Genomic DNA, 17,297 nt, shown 5'->3' on the forward strand with positions numbered 1-17,297 from the left:
GGCAGGAGCGTGTAGGTGGGTTCAGGGGGCAGGAAGGCCAACTTAGCGGCTATACGGCTCGGGCATGGAGGACAGCAGAACAGGCAACACAGCTCACTGACAGACAGGCCATTCATCGTCAACTGTAGGGGGGAGAGAGAGAGAGAGAGAGAGAGAGAGAGAGAGAGAGAGAGAGAGAGAGAGAGAGAGAGAGACAGACAGATAGACAGACAGAGGGGGGAGAGAAAGAGACATACACAGGGAGAGTCACACAGAAGGATGAGAGACAGTGAGAGAAAGAATGAGAGTGATGTAAAAGACAGAGTGAAATAAATAGAGAGATAGAGACAGAGATATAAATAGAGAGAGAGAGAGAGATGGATGATGTAACAGAGAGATGATTCAACAGTATCACTGTAAATCCTCCTACAGAAGCCATTGTTGCTCTATAGATGAAGCGCTGCTGCTTTTGGAAAGGGATTGGGCACAAGACCCGATGCTGTGCCTTGGCACTAAGAGTCCACTCAGATTTAACCTGGATTACACTGACCTGTATAAACACCCATCAAACCAAAAGACCATCACATCACAACTGTTGAATTACTAAATAATAATAATAATAATAATAATAATAAAATGAAGCCTAGGCTATCAGCACAAAGTCGGGAAAACCCTCAGCACACTCCACATTAATTATTTAATCACTTCTCAACTTTAACTGAGCTGTAATTACACTCAATTATAACTAATAATCGTCTACTCAAAGAACACAATCAGATTTATTAATACTAATCATTTCCCCTGAGGAGACGATCCATTCTTCCCAACGGAGTCAAAAAAATCCACCGGGTTAATCCTCACGCCGCGTGATTTTCGCTGAGCAGGAGAGGATCTTTACCAGCAAGTCATGAATAATTAGCGTGAAAATGAAACACAACCCTATGGACATGTAAAGAAGAGAGATCTAACCAGGCCACTGGGCAAAACATACATCCATGTTAAATACGTGAAAGGTCAGGAAAATGACGAGACTATTATAACACATCTTCACCGAGCAGCTTATAAGATTTAGGTAAAGATACAGAAATCTTTACCTCTGACACTGGAGACTCCTTCTGTAAGCGTTAAATGAACGTCTCCTCACCAGATCCACCATTAAACACACATCTATTTTACTATAGAAACCATGACGTGTAACACAGTATGAACAGAAAAAGAAAAAAAACAAATCCTACAGTTTTTTTTAATATACGTTTAAGGATGTTGGAAAATGGACGAATATTTTAAAGAGGATTTAATAAAGAATTCTCGACACGTGACCCATAATAAATAGATAAATGGCTGAGAAAGCACATAAATGAGGCAATAATAATTAAAAAATGTTAAATATTGAAAATATAGATTAGTATAGATGCTTAAATAAACATAAGATTATATAAATTTATAAAAAAAAAATTGTCATTTAGATAATACAATTGTTTCTAAATAAATAAAAGACATGTAATAAAATGTAAGATCATTTAAACTAAGTGTTATTAATTATATTAGTTTAGATGATTTTACATTATTATTATTATTATCATAGAATAAATGAATGTAAAATATAGCTGAAGCTAGTCAGTGTAGCAAGAGTTAAGCTAACATTATTAATCCGTCGTGTAAAATAAATCATTTAACGTCTTCAATAACAAACCAGGTGTTGTTTTATTTTTTTAGGAGCATTTCCTCTAACAGAATGTTTCACACCTCAGGGCTAATCAGCTAAGCTAGCAGCCAGAAAAGCTAATGCTAATGCTAAAGCTAATGCTAACCTGGAAACACCGCCGACTCCTCAGATCATAAGGAATAAAATGTTGGACATTTCGTCTTCTTCCTCCGACCACAGCTTATAGAAGTGATGACAGAGCAGCAGATGACACGGTGTGTGTGATGGCGGGTGATGAGCGAAAGCGACACCGAGCTGTCATTGATTAGTCTCGATGCTAACGATGCTAACGATGCTAACGAAGCCGCTTACACTTCCCTCCTCCTACTTACTACCTACTACACCGGAGAGCCGCATCCGGAAGTGACGTAGGCGCGAAGGCGGCGGAGCGTCTGCCATTTTGTTTGTTTGTTTGTTTGTTTGTTTAAGTGAATAAACAGAATTAAAAACTGAAGAACGAAGAATAAAGTCATAATGTTCGATGTTACCGAAATAAATAAAGGTCAAAAAATAAAGAGGATATATTATTTATTATTAAATTCGTGATACATAGAAAAAAACGTTGAAATATTTAATTTTAGATGGATTTTAAACTCTGAATACACTGATAACGTAATAGAGATAATAAAATAAAAGCTTTTATATGTAATGTTTATGACTAAAAATGGCAGTATTTTGAGAATATTGTGAAGATGTGCTGCTGAAGTGACACGGTTTATTTTACACACACAGGTGTTTATGTTGTCTTGGTCTTGTGCTCATTTGGTTTGAGGATCTATAATAATAACAATTATTATTCTTATTGTTATTATTATTATTGTTGTTGTTGTTGTTTTAATTGTTATTGTTGTTGTTATTATAATTCTTCTTATTATTATTATTAGAATTATTATTATTACTATTGTTGTTGTTGTTGTATTAGTTATTGTTATAATTCTTATTATTATTATTATAATTATTGTTATTGTTGTAGTAGTTATTGTTATAGTTATTGTTATTATTATTATTGTTGTTGTTATTATTATTATTATCATTATGTCATATACATGTAATCAACAGTGTCAACAACTGTAATAAATGTTAGAGTTTATAAATTGATTTAAAACCCTATTTAAACACTATTTATTGCTGTTGTTTCAGATCAATAGATGAGAGAATTGATTTGAAAGAATAAGATGCAATAATAAGATGCAAAATGCAACTTAAACACTTTTGTTTATGCAAAAACTATACAAAGGTATTAACATTGAAAAGTTGTATTATATTATATCTATTAATATTAGTCTTTATCAGACATGATTAGAAAGGCGTGTGATGTCTAAAATCCGAATAGACCGTGTGTGTGGTTTCATTTCCACGTGTCCTGGGGTTGTGACGTCAGGACAAGATGGCGGCGTTGTGCGCGAGGAGCTTGGGGAAGGTCGGCAGGCTGTTTTCACACAGCACGAGTTTCTCAGGCTGGAATCCGGTGCCGCTGTCCACGCGGCTCTGTGCGCGAGCTCACGGCGGCAGTGCGCAGGGACCTGCACGCGCTCTGAGACGGACCGGAAACGGCGGAGCGGCGCTCAGGTGTGTGTTCCTGCTCGGAGGTGGACTCGGTTTGTACCACAGCGTTAAACACACGGTGCAGAAGCAGCACGCGCAGCAGCACGAGGTCAGTCACGCTGATGTCACCATAACAATATTAGTCCTTATCAGACAAAAGTAGGATGTGGAGGTGCAGGTGGAAGTGGATGTAGATATGGAGGTGGAGGTGCAGGTGGATGTAGATATGGAGGTGCAGGTGGATATGGAGGTGGATGTGGATGTAGATATGGATGTGGAGGTGCAGGTGGATGTGGATGTAGATATGGATGTGGAGGTGCAGGTGGAGGTGCAGGTGGATGTGGATGTAGATGTGGAGGTGCAGGTGGATGTAGATATGGAAGTGGATGTAGATATGGAGGTGGATGTAGATATGGAGGTGGATGTAGATATGGAGGTGGATGTAGATATGGAGGTGGATGTAGATGTGCAGGTGGATGTAGATATGGATGTGGAGGTGCAGGTGGATATGGAGGTGGATGTGGAGGTGCAGGTGTATGTGGATGTAGATATGCAGGTGGATGTGGATGTAGATATGGATGTGGAGGTGCAGGTGGATATGGAGGTGGAGGTGGATGTGGATGTAGATATGCAGGTGGATGTAGATATGGATGTGGAGGTGCAGGTGGATATGCAGGTGGATGTGGATGTAGATATGCAGGTGGATGTAGATATGGAGGTGGAGGTGCAGGTGGATGTAGATATGGAGGTGGAGGTGGACTTGATGCACCTCCTTGTGTTACTTTCCTTTTTAAAAGGTGACATTACTTTCATTACTTTACTTTCCTTCTGGCGACATGTGGGACAGCGAGCGTTGGTGTCTAGACGTGGACGTGGTCTAGTAGAAGACAGTAGAGGTCACATGATCCGTAGTAAAACACACACACACACACACACTGCTTCTTCATCATCTTATGTGACGTGATGCAGATAAACTGCGAGGAATTTTTATAAACAAACGAATAAAATCTCCAAAATAAAGGAGATTACACAAAAGACAAAAGCAGCTCCGACCGGACATCAGAGAGAAGACAGGATGAGATGAACGCTAGGGTTAGAAGGTTGTGAGGGGGAAACTGTAGAAACATCAGACCACACGAAGCACGGGATTGGTCCGAGGAATGGTTTCAGCCAATCGTTGACGGGTTTGAGTTGTACCTGATTTGCATAATCATGTTGATTTGTATCGAATTGAAACGCTTTATTTTCTAGGCAGCTGATGAGGGACGGGATCTGAAGCTGACGCTGTATCAGTATAAAACCTGTCCGTTCTGCAGTAAAGTGCGAGCCTTCCTGGACTACCATGGCCTCCCGTACCAAGTGGTGGAGGTTAACCCCGTCATGCGGCAGGAGATCAAGTGGTCTACCTACAGGAAAGTTCCCATCCTGATGGTGAACGAAAGCGTGGTAAGTGCAGCGTGACGTTTCTACACGCGTTCCGAGTCGTCGCTCTGCGGTTAAACTCCGTCTTTCTGCTCCGCTTCTCTCCTGAGCAGCAGCTGAACGACTCGTCCGTGATCATTAGCGCACTGATGACGTACCTGATCAGCAGGTGAGTGATGTTCAGACTCCACATGGTCCTGAGCGTGTGACCCGGCGTGTGATTAATGCTCGGCTCGATCCGCAGGGAGAAGAGCGTTCCTGAGATCCTGAGCTGTTATCCTGAAATGAAGGCAAAGAACCACAGCGGCAAAGACGTGACCGAGTTCGGGAACAAGTACTGGGTGATGGTGGACGAAACCAGACACAGGCAGTTCTATCCAGAGAAAACGTCCAGGCAGTGAGACAGACACACACACACACACACACACACACAATGTGTTACATAGCATGATGGCTTAAAGATCATGAAAATCCAGCTACATTCATCCAATCACAATCCAGACTGCTGGTGGATTGTTTTGAACAGTGTGTGTGTGTGTGTGTGTGTGTGTGTGTGTGTGTGTGTGTGTGTTTTCAGAGAGGAAATAAAATGGCGTCAGTGGGCAGACGACTGGCTCGTGCACCTCATCTCCCCTAATGTGTACCGGACCCCGGCCGAGGCTCTGGCTTCCTTCGACTACATCGTCCGCGAAGGAAAGTTCGGAACCTTCGAAGGCTTCTTTGCCAAGTACGTAGGAGCAGCGGCCATGTGGCTCATCTCCAAACGGCTCAAGAGCAGGTCAGTGAACGCAGCGTAATTCCATCCTGCTTCATACACCGAGAGGTTTCGGTTAATCTGCCGTGTGATCTGTAATCACTGTAAACGACACGATACACAACACACACACACACACTGTTTCAAAGACGTCTCTCTGTCCTGTGTTATACGCAGCGAGCGTTAAGAATAAAAATTACAATCTGATCTAGGGCCGGGCGATAAAACGATAACGATATGTATCGCGATAGACACGTGATCGATATCATTAAAAAAAAGTGTTCGATAAAAGCTTCGATAATTTTTGTTCCTCTTCGGAAGAAAACAGAGGTCGCGAAGCAAGTTTGGTTGCATTAGCAAAGGCACTCGCTCTCTTGTAACCTAGCAACGTAGGGAGTGACACGTTAACAGCCAATCATGTAACAGTATCACGTTTGGTTGCGCCAAATCGTTGTCTCGTGCTGGTGCTGGATTCCTCTTCAGTAACCGGCGACCGATGAGCAGAAAATGAGCCGCAGCGAGCGAGGAAACGTCAGATCGCCAGTACGGCAGTTTTTTTGGATATTATAAGTCTGACCGTAGTCACGCCAACGTCGTCTGCACATTATGCAAGACCGTCATCCCTGCTATTTTATTACACTTTATTAAGCATTTCTTACATTTTCTTTCATTTTGCACCTTAAATGTTGAGATCATTGTTAAAGGTGCCCTGTCACACGTCTGAAGTTCACCATGGACTCTATAACATTGTTTTGTGGAAATAATGCCTTGGTTCCCTTGTTTCAATCCATTCTAGTGTGGTATAGAAAGCCTGCAGGAAGACTCAGCTCGATTTGCGCCAGTTCTCATGAATATTCAAATGAGCTATGCTGCTTGGCTCCGATTGGCTAACCGCTAGGATATGAGAGCGTGACTATTCATTCACCCGGCGCAATAAGTAGCCTAGGCTAGAGGACATTTGTTTACAATCACCTTGAATTGCGGCAGAACGGCTTCTTCACGAGCCCGTTGACGTTCAGCCGTCCTTGCTGTATAGGAAACTCACTGAGCTACACGAATTCTGGGGGCGCGGTCTCAAGTGGGAGAGCTCATGAATAGTAATGAGCTCAGTCACTCTGACGTCAGAGTGACCAGCTTTTCTAACTGACCTGATTTCTCCACTTATTTCTTTTAAGTGTCTAGAACTGACCGGGGAGGTAATAGTTCGTTTTCACATTCACGACACAACACAAACACATATGGACCGAACACATATCAAAAAATACAAGTAAAAACGGTTTTGTGTTGAAGGGCACCTTTAAGTGTTCATTGTGACTTTAGACTTATGTTTCCATTATAATTATGTGAGTTTTCCTGCTTGTTGACATTTCTGTCTTAATAACTGAGGGGATTACGATCAGAGGAAGGTTAAGTTTAAAATAAAAATGTTTATATGTAATATATTTTTCTCCTGGTCCTTATTTTAAATGGGTCATAAAATATATCAATAATTATCGATATCGACCGATACGAAACACTGATATCGTGATACAGTTTTCAGCCGTATCGCCCAACCCTAAGCTGCGATTTCGATATGATTATTTTTTTTTCCCCCCTCGTGCCCCTCGTGCCCTAAGACACAATCTGCAGGATGACGTGAGGCAGGACCTGTACAAGGCGGTGAACGACTGGGTGGCAGCCATCGGGAAAAACAAGAAATTCATGGGAGGAGAAAAACCCAACCTCGCCGACCTGGTAAAAGAAATAAATGAAAGACAGAACCGCACACTTCCTGTTTGTGTGAATGTGAACGATGAGCTGTAGACGGAGTTCTATTTGAACTCTAGTTTCTTCCTTCGTACGTGTTCTTTACGTCTCCTCCGTCTCTCTGTGTGAAGGCGGTGTTTGGTGTTCTGAGGGTCATGGAGGGTCTTCAGGCTTTCGACGACATGATGGAGAACACGAAAGTGAAGAAGTGGTACGGACGCATGCAGAACGCCCTGCGCCATCATCACCAGTGACACACACACACATACACACACACACACAGAGGTGCATGCACTGATTCTGATAATATATTTCTCTCGCTCATGTAACTATAAATAAAGAATATAAATGCCTCCTGAACTCTCCTAATCTGACGTGTAAAGTAATGGCACCCCATCGATCAATTTCAAACGCGAAACACACACAAACATCAAATTTCACTGCTTCCTTTTCGGTGTGCGCAAAAGTTCGGGTCTGTTTTACTGAATTAAAAGCCTAAAGATCAACAATTCGGTTCTATTAAAGAAAAGAAAGCCGAAAGAATCGGCGACTGTTTAAAAGTAGAAATAAAAGGTTCATTATAATAATGTACAATAAATAAAATAATTAACTGTTATGCATCTGTGTACATTGTAAGGAATATTCTGCTCCCCCACACCCCACCCCCGCCCCCACGTATATATTGTGCTTTTAAACGATAAAATCGTTTTTCCAATTTTACATTTCGAAAAGCTTCATACGAGAGTTTAATGTCAGAATTTGTCGTTAATAGTTAAATAAATAAACGCTTTGACGACCGTCCCGACGTGTTGCTCGGACGTGGACAGAAAAACATTTTAATGGAATTAAATGTCCTCTGCAAATGATCCAAAATGCAGCTGCACGGCTTGTTTTCAACCTGCCAAAGTTCTCCATATCCCTCCACTGGCTTCCGGTAGCTGCACGCATTAGATTCAAAACACTGATGCTGGCCTACAAAGCCAAAAACAGACCAGCTCCCTCTTACCTCAAAGCCCTCATCACTCCTCGCACTGCACCCCGCACCCTCAGATCTACAGCACTGCTCGACTGGTTCCACCATCTCTCAGGGTAAGAGGTAAGTTTACTACAAGACTCTTCTCTGTTCTGGCACCAAGGTGGTGGAACGAACGTCCCCTAGAGGTCCGGACAGCTGAGTCACTGGATATTTTCAAGCGGCGGTTGAAGACCTACTTATTCAGGAAACACTTCAACTAGCACTTCTTTCCTTATCTTTTGCATTTAAAAAAAAACAAACAAAAAAAAAAAACACACCTTTGACACTTTTTCATTGTAACTTTGAACAAATGTTTTAAACTCATGGTATCTTAAGTATGTAACTTAGTGATCCAGCATTAATGTATTCAATGTTAGAGATTTAAGCACTTATGTACGTCGCTCTGGATAAGGGCGTCTGTCACATGCTGTAAATGTAAAAAGTGAAAAATCCCTGAGAACAAAACCGACTCTACGCTGCAAGTCGTTTTAAAATAAACTTTGATTTTATTGTTTGTACTCTTACACATCAAAAAAAAAAAAAAAAAAACACACACAACAAATCCCTAAAATGAAAATAAAAAAAGAAATAAAACTGGGTGGTGTGTCTGAGGTCTGCGTGTCACAGAAGAAAAAAAAAACCTGACTGATGATTTTAATAAACAATGAAGGCAAAAACTGCAGCTGGAGTTTTATCATGATTTAAACATACAAACCAACTCGATCTGCTCTCGTTACTGCTTTCTGAGGTTTGCTGCGGTTTAATCGTTTCCATACTTTCCTTTTTAATTAAAACTAATCTGTGTGAAACATAATAATCTGTGTGTAATAATCGTCACTGAGAAACTCGCAACGTCCTGCTGGTCAGAGGCTGCAACATGCGAAGGAGCTCGTTAAGTGACACTGAGATGCTTATTGAGCTTCGTGTCGCTTCAGATTTATAAGACCGGCTGTGAACCTTGTGTTTGATCACGTCAGTACTAATCCCACCTAAACACAACTCACAATGGGTTATGTACCGTGCATAAGTATTCACCCCCCTCTTTTATTTATTATAAATAACTAAAGGAGACGTCCGGAAGCATCGAAGTCCCTTAAATTACAGTAGTCAAGCTGTGTGTAGTGAAAGTATCTGATCCCACACACCTAAACACACAGCACCATGAAGACCTAACCAGGAAGGAGCTACCAAAACAAGTCTGAGCAGGAAAGAAAGAGAGACGGAAGGGAACTGTAGAGACATGAGGAAAGCTGTGTGATGGATAATCAGAAAGTTGGACATGATGGAAGAAAGACACAGTGAATCTTTCAGCCTTGGGACACGGCTCCATGTTAGGCAGGGTGGTGCCTTTGGTTGCTTCTCAGGACGTTCTTAGATCCTGAGATATTGTACAGGTGACTCTTTAGAGCTTCTGTAACACTCCAACACACCACCTTGATGTTTTGTTTGTGGCCTATTACATGTAGATTCATGACATAATCTTCGAGAGGGGGGTGAATACTTATGCAACAGGCCTTGCATTATACTTCAAAATAAGCGTTAAGTCTGAAGACTGAGTCAAGCTTAAACCTTCACACTAGCTATAGGAGTTAAATCTGTTTAAAGGTTAACGGGTAACTATGGGGACGAGTCGCAGTATTAAGCGTCTTCTGAACTAAAAATAAAAGTTCTCTAATAAACATGCGAGTGTGTAAACAGTCAGCGATGAGACCTGCCCCACCTTTACACGGACACACAAATCACGCGGTTCTTGCTGTTTGAAGCCCCGCCCCCTTGTGTGATTGACAGCCGTGTCGACGTTTGTGAAAAGCATATTGAGTTTTTTATTTGTTTGAAATCTTCTGTACCATTGTTAAGTTTAAATAAATTTAAAAAAAAAAAAAAAAGACGAGCGGCCATCAAAACTATACAATGATGCTTAAAGACGAATACTGTAGAAACCCTGCGTCACGGCCCCGAACCCCTCCCACGCCCACTCGACCACGCCCACCGACTTCAGCCCTTTTGACTAGAAAACAAAGACACCACCCACCCCACCGCCCACCCCCTATCCAACACACACACACACACACTCATCCTTCATATCTCTGCTGGGATACGAGGAGCAGATAAGCACTGGATACATACATATATGAGAACATACACAAAGTTTATGACACATTCTCTCATCCTCGTCTACCCTCATCATCTTCTACGCTGGATTATAACTATATGGATAAAGTAGCCATGTGGTATATAAACATGTTTAACAACAACAACAAAAAAAAATATACGGTTGTGGTTTTACGATGTCACATCATGATGTTCGGAAAATAAGAACAGTATTGCGCGGTGTGACGTATCGTATAAACCACAGCTATTAATTAGCACAAAGCTGCAGTTTGGCGCGTGTGTCGCATCGTGACAGCGATGTAAAGCTTCGGTCCTCATCGCCATACAGGAGCCAAGTCTCATCCTGGAAACGGCGATGACTTCCTGTGTGACATCAGCAAAGCACGGCGTGTTCACGTTTACGATGCGTCCGCAATTCGCTGGTCTGCTGGTGGTCAGGAATATTTGTGGTCGACGAGAGAAATCGAATTTGTTCGGCGTTAGCGACGGCGTCCGAGAACCCGATTTACCGTCCGACCGTCCTCCGACGTTTGTGCTCGGGTCGTCGCCACGGCGTTGTGCTTCGAGTTTGGTGGAGAGTCTCCTGTCTGTGGCTCGACAGCTTCATGTAGTCGGAAGTTTATATAAAGGACAAGGAAATGCTTCCTCCGAATACATGCTTCCAGCACAACTCCAGCAGATAAAAATATTTAAAAAAAAACAACCTAAATTAATAATAATAATAATAATAATAATAATAACAATAATAATAATAATAATAATAATAATAAATAGGATGCAATCACACTTCGATCTAACTACAATATATTAATATAGATCCTCTGAGAACGCTTTCATACGCTCAGCAAAACAGGAAAGGGGGAAAAATGAGAGAAATAAACTTCAAGTTGAAAGAGAAATTCTGATAAACTGATAAATCAATGACAAAAAAAAAAAAAAAAAAAATCATAAAAGGACTAAAATGCTGAAAGTCTTTGCCCCATAAACCTCCCTCTCTAAACTAGCACGGCCTGAGAAAAGAAAATGTAAATGTCCTCCCTTTAAAACAAAAACAAAAACAAAGCGCCCACCAGACCGAATCACCCCCCTTGACTTTCGACCCCCCACACACACACACACACGCGCGCGCACGCACACACACAGTTACATCACTAAGAGAGGGTCAGTGGAGATGCAGTGTGCAGCGCTTAGTCCTACGATGGAGAAAAGAAGCTAGATCGGAAATCGGTGCCGTCGTTGTTCTGATGAAACCTGCAGGTCAAACAAGTGTCCGTTGTTTTTTTTCCCCTCGGTCCTCATAACTTCTGGATCTTCTCTGCCACCACAATGGGGTTCTCTTTGCGGATCTGAGCGGCCGCTGCTCCTCTGTAGTCGTACGGACAGTCGTGTTTGTCAGAGTAGCGGTGGACGGCGCAGAACAGGTTACCGCAGCGACAGTCAAAACCTAAAGAGAGTGAGAGAGAGAGAGAGAGAGAGAGAGAGTGAGAGAGAGAGAGAGAGCGCGGGAAAGAGTGAGAAAGTGGGAGAGAGAGTGGGAGAAGGAGGGGAGAGTGGGAGAGAGAGCGGGAGAGAGAGTGAGAGAACGCGAGAGAGAGAGCAGGAAAGAGAGTGAGAAAGCGGGAGAGAGAGTGAGAAAGCGGGAGAAGGAGGGAGGAGCGGGAGAGAGAGTGAGAGAGTGCGAGAGCAAGAGAGAGAGCGGGAAAGAGTGAGAAAATGGGAGAGAGTGGGAGAAGGAGGGGAAGCAGGAGAGAGAGCGGGAAAGAGTGAGAAAGCGGGAGAAGGAGGGGGAAGCGGGAGGAGAGAGAGAGAGGGAGGGGAAGGGGGAGGGGGAAAGAGAGAGAAACATTGAGTTAATGGCAGTGTGATTTACCAACAGTTGTTTTTATTTATTAAAGCCACTTCATACACTTAACCATTTATAGGTACAGTTAATGTTGTGGAACGTCCAGTAAACAGGTTAGTTCCTGATCTCACTTACATTAGAGCTGCTCACCAGCCTCTCTTTTCTCTCTTGAAGTTAATAAGACAAAAAAAAGCAGCTTGTTACAAATATCTTGTTACTGACAGCACTGACACTGGAGAATAACAGCAGTGTTACTGACAGCACTGACACTGGAGAATAACAGCAGTGTTGCTGACAGCACTGACACTGGAGAATAACAGCAGTGTTACTGACAGCACTGACACTGGAGAATAACAGCAGTGTTACTGACAGCACTGACACTGGGGAATAACAGCAGTGTTGCTGACAGCACTGACACTGGAGAATAACAGCAGTGTTGCTGACAGCAGTGTTACTGACAGCACTGACACTGGAGAATAACAGCAGTGTTACTGACAGCACTGACACTGGAGAATAACAGCAGTGTTACTGACAGCACTGACACTGGAGAATAACAGCAGTGTTACTGACAGCACTGACACTGGAGAATAACAGCAGTGTTGCTGACAGCACTGACACTGGAGAATAACAGCAGTGTTACTGAGAGCACTGACACTGGAGAATAACAGCAGTGTTACTGACAGCACTGACACTGGAGAATAACAGCAGTGTTGCTGACAGCACTGACACTGGAGAATAACAGCAGTGTTACTGACAGCACTGACACTGGAGAATATCAGCAGTGTTACTGACAGCACTGACACTGGAGAATAACAGCAGTGTTGCTGACAGCAGTGTTACTGACAGCACTGACACTGGAGAATAACAGCAGTGTTACTGACAGCACTGACACTGGAGAATAACAGCAGTGTTGCTGACAGCACTGACACTGGAGAATAACAGCAGTGTTACTGACAGCACTGACACTGGAGAATAACAGCAGTGTTACTGACAGCACTGACACTGGGGAATAACAGCAGTGTTGCTGACAGCACTGACACTGGAGAATAACAGCAGTGTTGCTGACAGCAGTGTTACTGACAGCACTGACACTGGAGAATAACAGCAGTGTTACTGACAGCACTGACACTGGAGAATAACAGCAGTGTTACTGACAGCACTGACACTGGAGAATAACAGCAGTGTTACTGACAGCACTGACACTGGAGAATAACAGCAGTGTTGCTGACAGCACTGACACTGGAGAATAACAGCAGTGTTACTGACAGCACTGACACTGGAGAATAACAGCAGTGTTACTGACAGCACTGACACTGGAGAATAACAGCAGTGTTGCTGACAGCACTGACACTGGAGAATAACAGCAGTGTTACTGACAGCACTGACACTGGAGAATATCAGCAGTGTTACTGACAGCACTGACACTGGAGAATAACAGCAGTGTTGCTGACAGCAGTGTTACTGACAGCACTGACACTGGAGAATAACAGCAGTGTTACTGACAGCACTGACACTGGAGAATAACAGCAGTGTTGCTGACAGCACTGACACTGGAGAATAACAGCAGTGTTACTGACAGCACTGACACTGGAGAATAACAGCAGTGTTACTGACAGCACTGACACTGGAGAATAACAGCAGTGTTACTGACAGCATTGACACTGGAGAATAACAGCAGTGTTACTGACAGCACTGACACTGGAGAATAACAGCAGTGTTGCTGACAGCACTGACACTGGAGAATAACAGCAGTGTTACTGACAGCATTGACACTGGAGAATAACAGCAGTGTTACTGACAGCACTGACACTGGAGAATAACAGCAGTGTTACTGACAGCACTGACACTGGAGAATAACAGCAGTGTTACTGACAGCACTGACACTGGAGAATAACAGCAGTGTTGCTGACAGCACTGACACTGGAGAATAACAGCAGTGTTACTGACAGCACTGACACTGGAGAATAACAGCAGTGTTACTGACAGCACTGACACTGGAGAATAACAGCAGTGTTACTGACAGCATTGACACTGGAGAATAACAGCAGTGTTACTGACAGCACTGACACTGGAGAATAACAGCAGTGTTGCTGACAGCACTGACACTGGAGAATAACAGCAGTGTTACTGACAGCATTGACACTGGAGAATAACAGCAGTGTTACTGACAGCACTGACACTGGAGAATAACAGCAGTGTTACTGACAGCACTGACACTGGAGAATAACAGCAGTGTTACTGACAGCACTGACACTGGAGAATAACAGCAGTGTTACTGACAGCACTGACACTGGAGAATAACAGCAGTGTTACTGACACAACTGACACTGGAGAATAACAGCAGTGTTACTGACACAACTGACACTGGAGACTCCTTCCTTCTGTTACATAGTTAAATAACAGCCAGAGTTTAGATGACTGTAAAGTCAGTGTGCTGTAAACGGATTAGAACAAACACTGAGCTCACTGATAACATACATCCACAGACACCCCCACACCCACAGACCCGCCCACACAGACAGACCCACCCACAGACAGACCCACACCTTAACTTATAACTTACCTGTAAGTCCAACTTTTTTCCTGCAGCTGAAGCATCGGTTCTTCTTCTTGCTCTTGTCAGGTGTCTGATCTCCATCTGAGGAGGTCTGTGCTGCTTCTGCAGCTGGACCTGAGATTAAAAACAAACAACTAAATAAAATAAAGGGGAATCGTGTCACTATGTCATCCGTCGCTGTCTGAGACAGCCTTAAAAAATAATCTTTATTTAAACCCAAAGAAGTGAAACATGGAGGTTGGGAGACACAAAGTCTGCAGAAGGAATTGACAGACAGACAGACAGACAGACAGACAGACAGACACCTGTGCTTTTGGACGACGCTCCATCTTCCTCTTCCCCATCGGCGTCGGCTCGGTCTGAGTCTGTGGCTGCAGAGTCCTGGGAGATGCTCATGGCGGTCATCTGTTGAGTGACCGGACTGGACGAGCTGTTGTAAACACACACACACAGAGAGACACACACACACACAGACACACACACACACAGACAGACACACACACACACAGACAGACACACACACACAGACAGACACACACACACAGACAGACACACACACACAGACAGACACACACACACACAGACAGACACACACACACACACAGACAGACACACACACAGACAGACACACACACACACAGACAGACACACACACACACACACACAGACAGACACACACACACAGACAGACACACACACACACAGACAGACACACACACACACACACACACACAGACAGACAGACAGACACAGACAGACACACACACACAGACAGACACACACACACACACACAGACAGACACACACACACAGACAGACAGACACACACAGACAGACACACACAGACAGACACACACACAGACAGACACACACACAGACAGACACACACACAGACAGACACACACACAGACAGACACACACAGACAGACACACACAGACAGACACACACACACAGACAGACACACACACAGACAGACACACACAGACAGACACACACACAGACACACACACACACACACACACACACACACACACACAGACAGACAGACACACACACACAGACAGACACACACACAGACAGACACACACACAGACACACACACACACACACACACACACAGACACACACACACAAAAGATCTTAGGAACACGTATGCATTCTATTGTCCTGGCTACTTCTACAAACTCTAATTGTGTGAGAATCTTTTCGGCTGCCGGTTTTGGAAACGTGGTGTTAGAAACACGAATGAAGCCGAGACACGTCGTTATTCATGACTGCGATCGTATTGGAGTTTTACAAGGACACGTCCCTCAGCCAAAGGCTTGTGGCCATGAGGGAAATGGTACACGGTCTTACGATAACGTGATGGTCTTTTTCAAAAAGTTTTTTGGGTCATTAATCATAAATAACATCAAAATCTTAAGAGTATTTCAAGTATCATAATGCACGACCCCTACAGTGGCATGAAACCAAACCGAAGAAAAGAAAGTGTGTGTGTGTGTGTGTGTGTGTGTGTGTGTGTGTGTGTGTTTCTTTCACATATTTATTTATAAAAGTCAGTCGTCTACCTGGTCTCCTCTGAAGGAGCCACTACTTCAGACACAGGGTCAGGTTCCGTCTCCACAGTTACAGTGGGAGCTCCTGGAGACCCAGATGGAGATGTGGCAGCTAGAGAAGGATATAAGAAGAAGAAGAAGAAAAAAAAACATTGCTGCAAAGCTGCTGAAAATCACAAAATAAAACAAAGCTCCATCTCCATCTCACCTTTATCACCCGGTGGGCTGCTCCGCCCGCCCGCTTGCTGCCGCTGCAGGTGCTCCTTATAGCAGACGGAGCACATGCCGTTGGTACGGGGATTCCCGTAGAAGCCGCATCCCGTGGCGCAAAGCATCGGAACCTGCGTCTGATTCGTCTCTTGTGCCATCGCTCGCTCTCTGAGGAAAAAAATAAAGGGAGGGGGGGATGAAGGGGTGGGTGGGAGAGGGCAGGTCTGAGAGATAACGGGGTTTGATCGTTGGAGCGTGAAATACGCAACACGCATCACGACACGTACGACGACTACAACTAAGACGAAGTGTCGTGTTTTTGTTACCCAAAATATAAAATTAAATATTTTTAAAGATTCAAAATGAAACAAAACAGCAAAAAGAATCAAATCAGCTGCCTCACAATCAATGGAAGAGTTAAGGTCAGAAATGTTAAATATTACTGTACACTTTATATCAAATCATGGACCATAAGAAAATGAACTGATACTGGATCATCATCATCATCATCATCATCATCATCATCATCTTTAAAACAAATCCAAACTGTAACAGGGCTTTGAGAAATGAATCTAAGTATTAAAACAGATTAAACACACAGGAGCACTATGACTAACAGCATAACAGCATTTCTCTACACACACACAGACACACACACACACACACACACACACACAACTGGACATTTCTCTACACTAACACACACACACACACACAACTGGACATTTCTCTACACTAATACACACACACACACACAACTGGACATTTCTCTACACTAACACACACACAACTGGACATTTCTCTACACTAACACACACACACACAACTGGACAGTTCTCTACACTAACACAC

General features: G+C 43.3%; 3 protein-coding genes across 4 annotated transcripts in view; 1 reads left to right on the top strand and 2 right to left on the bottom strand.

Moving 5' to 3' along the window:
- abhd17ab (abhydrolase domain containing 17A, depalmitoylase b) overlaps positions 1 to 2,030 on the bottom strand; it is a 10,553-nt gene extending 8,523 nt beyond the window's left edge. The window contains exons 1-2 of the mRNA XM_060881623.1: positions 1,791 to 2,030; positions 1 to 122 (exon numbers count right to left, since the gene is read on the bottom strand). The exon at positions 1 to 122 is cut by the window's left edge and continues 333 nt beyond it. Of these exons, the coding sequence (XP_060737606.1) occupies positions 1 to 116 (116 nt within the window). The 5' untranslated portion in view covers positions 117 to 122; positions 1,791 to 2,030. The remainder of the gene's footprint in view (positions 123 to 1,790) is intronic.
- Positions 2,031 to 3,031: 1,001 nt separating this feature from the next.
- Positions 3,032 to 7,511, top strand: ptgesl (prostaglandin E synthase 2-like). Its single transcript, XM_060881887.1, has 7 exons — positions 3,032 to 3,338; positions 4,481 to 4,675; positions 4,765 to 4,820; positions 4,896 to 5,048; positions 5,229 to 5,429; positions 7,022 to 7,139; positions 7,283 to 7,511. Exons 1-7 carry the CDS (start codon positions 3,072 to 3,074, stop codon positions 7,403 to 7,405), a joined length of 1,113 nt encoding a protein of 370 aa, XP_060737870.1. The 5' UTR covers positions 3,032 to 3,071; the 3' UTR covers positions 7,406 to 7,511.
- A 3,554-nt stretch (positions 7,512 to 11,065) lies between these two features.
- On the bottom strand, positions 11,066 to 16,667 carry zgc:77486 (uncharacterized protein LOC405808 homolog). Of its 2 annotated transcripts, none has more exons than XM_060882229.1 (5): positions 16,444 to 16,667; positions 16,248 to 16,347; positions 14,984 to 15,108; positions 14,685 to 14,792; positions 11,066 to 11,722 (listed from the first exon to the last, which is right to left on the bottom strand). In XM_060882229.1, the coding sequence occupies exons 1-5, from the start codon at positions 16,601 to 16,603 to the stop codon at positions 11,574 to 11,576; spliced, it is 642 nt and encodes a 213-aa protein (XP_060738212.1). In that variant the 5' UTR covers positions 16,604 to 16,667; the 3' UTR covers positions 11,066 to 11,573. The 2 variants fall into 2 exon arrangements, with proteins under 2 accessions (XP_060738212.1, XP_060738211.1); XM_060882228.1 differs by having other exon boundaries at positions 15,008 to 15,108; positions 16,444 to 16,659.
- Between the last annotated feature and the right edge of the window lie 630 nt (positions 16,668 to 17,297).

This window comes from Tachysurus vachellii, chromosome 11 (genome assembly GCF_030014155.1).
Source record: "Tachysurus vachellii isolate PV-2020 chromosome 11, HZAU_Pvac_v1, whole genome shotgun sequence".
NCBI lineage: Eukaryota > Metazoa > Chordata > Actinopteri > Siluriformes > Bagridae > Tachysurus > Tachysurus vachellii.

What these genes read in the sequence shown, in the direction of transcription:
- ptgesl (XM_060881887.1), top strand. Translation starts at nt 3,072, where the DNA reads ATGGCGGCGTTGTGCGCGAGGAGCTTGGGGAAGGTCGGCAGGCTGTTT. An exon ending in ATGACGTACCTGATCAGCAG is followed by an intron (nt 4,821 to 4,895) that starts GTGAGTGATGTT and finishes CTCGATCCGCAG; the next exon opens with GGAGAAGAGCGTTCCTGAGA. An exon ending in CCAGAGAAAACGTCCAGGCA is followed by an intron (nt 5,049 to 5,228) that starts GTGAGACAGACA and finishes GTGTGTTTTCAG; the next exon opens with AGAGGAAATAAAATGGCGTC.
- zgc:77486 (XM_060882229.1), bottom strand. Translation starts at nt 16,603, where the DNA reads ATGGCACAAGAGACGAATCAGACGCAGGTTCCGATGCTTTGCGCCACG. An exon ending in CAGCCCACCGGGTGATAAAG is followed by an intron (nt 16,348 to 16,443) that starts GTGAGATGGAGA and finishes ATCCTTCTCTAG; the next exon opens with CTGCCACATCTCCATCTGGG. An exon ending in GCTCCTTCAGAGGAGACCAG is followed by an intron (nt 15,109 to 16,247) that starts GTAGACGACTGA and finishes TGTTTACAACAG; the next exon opens with CTCGTCCAGTCCGGTCACTC.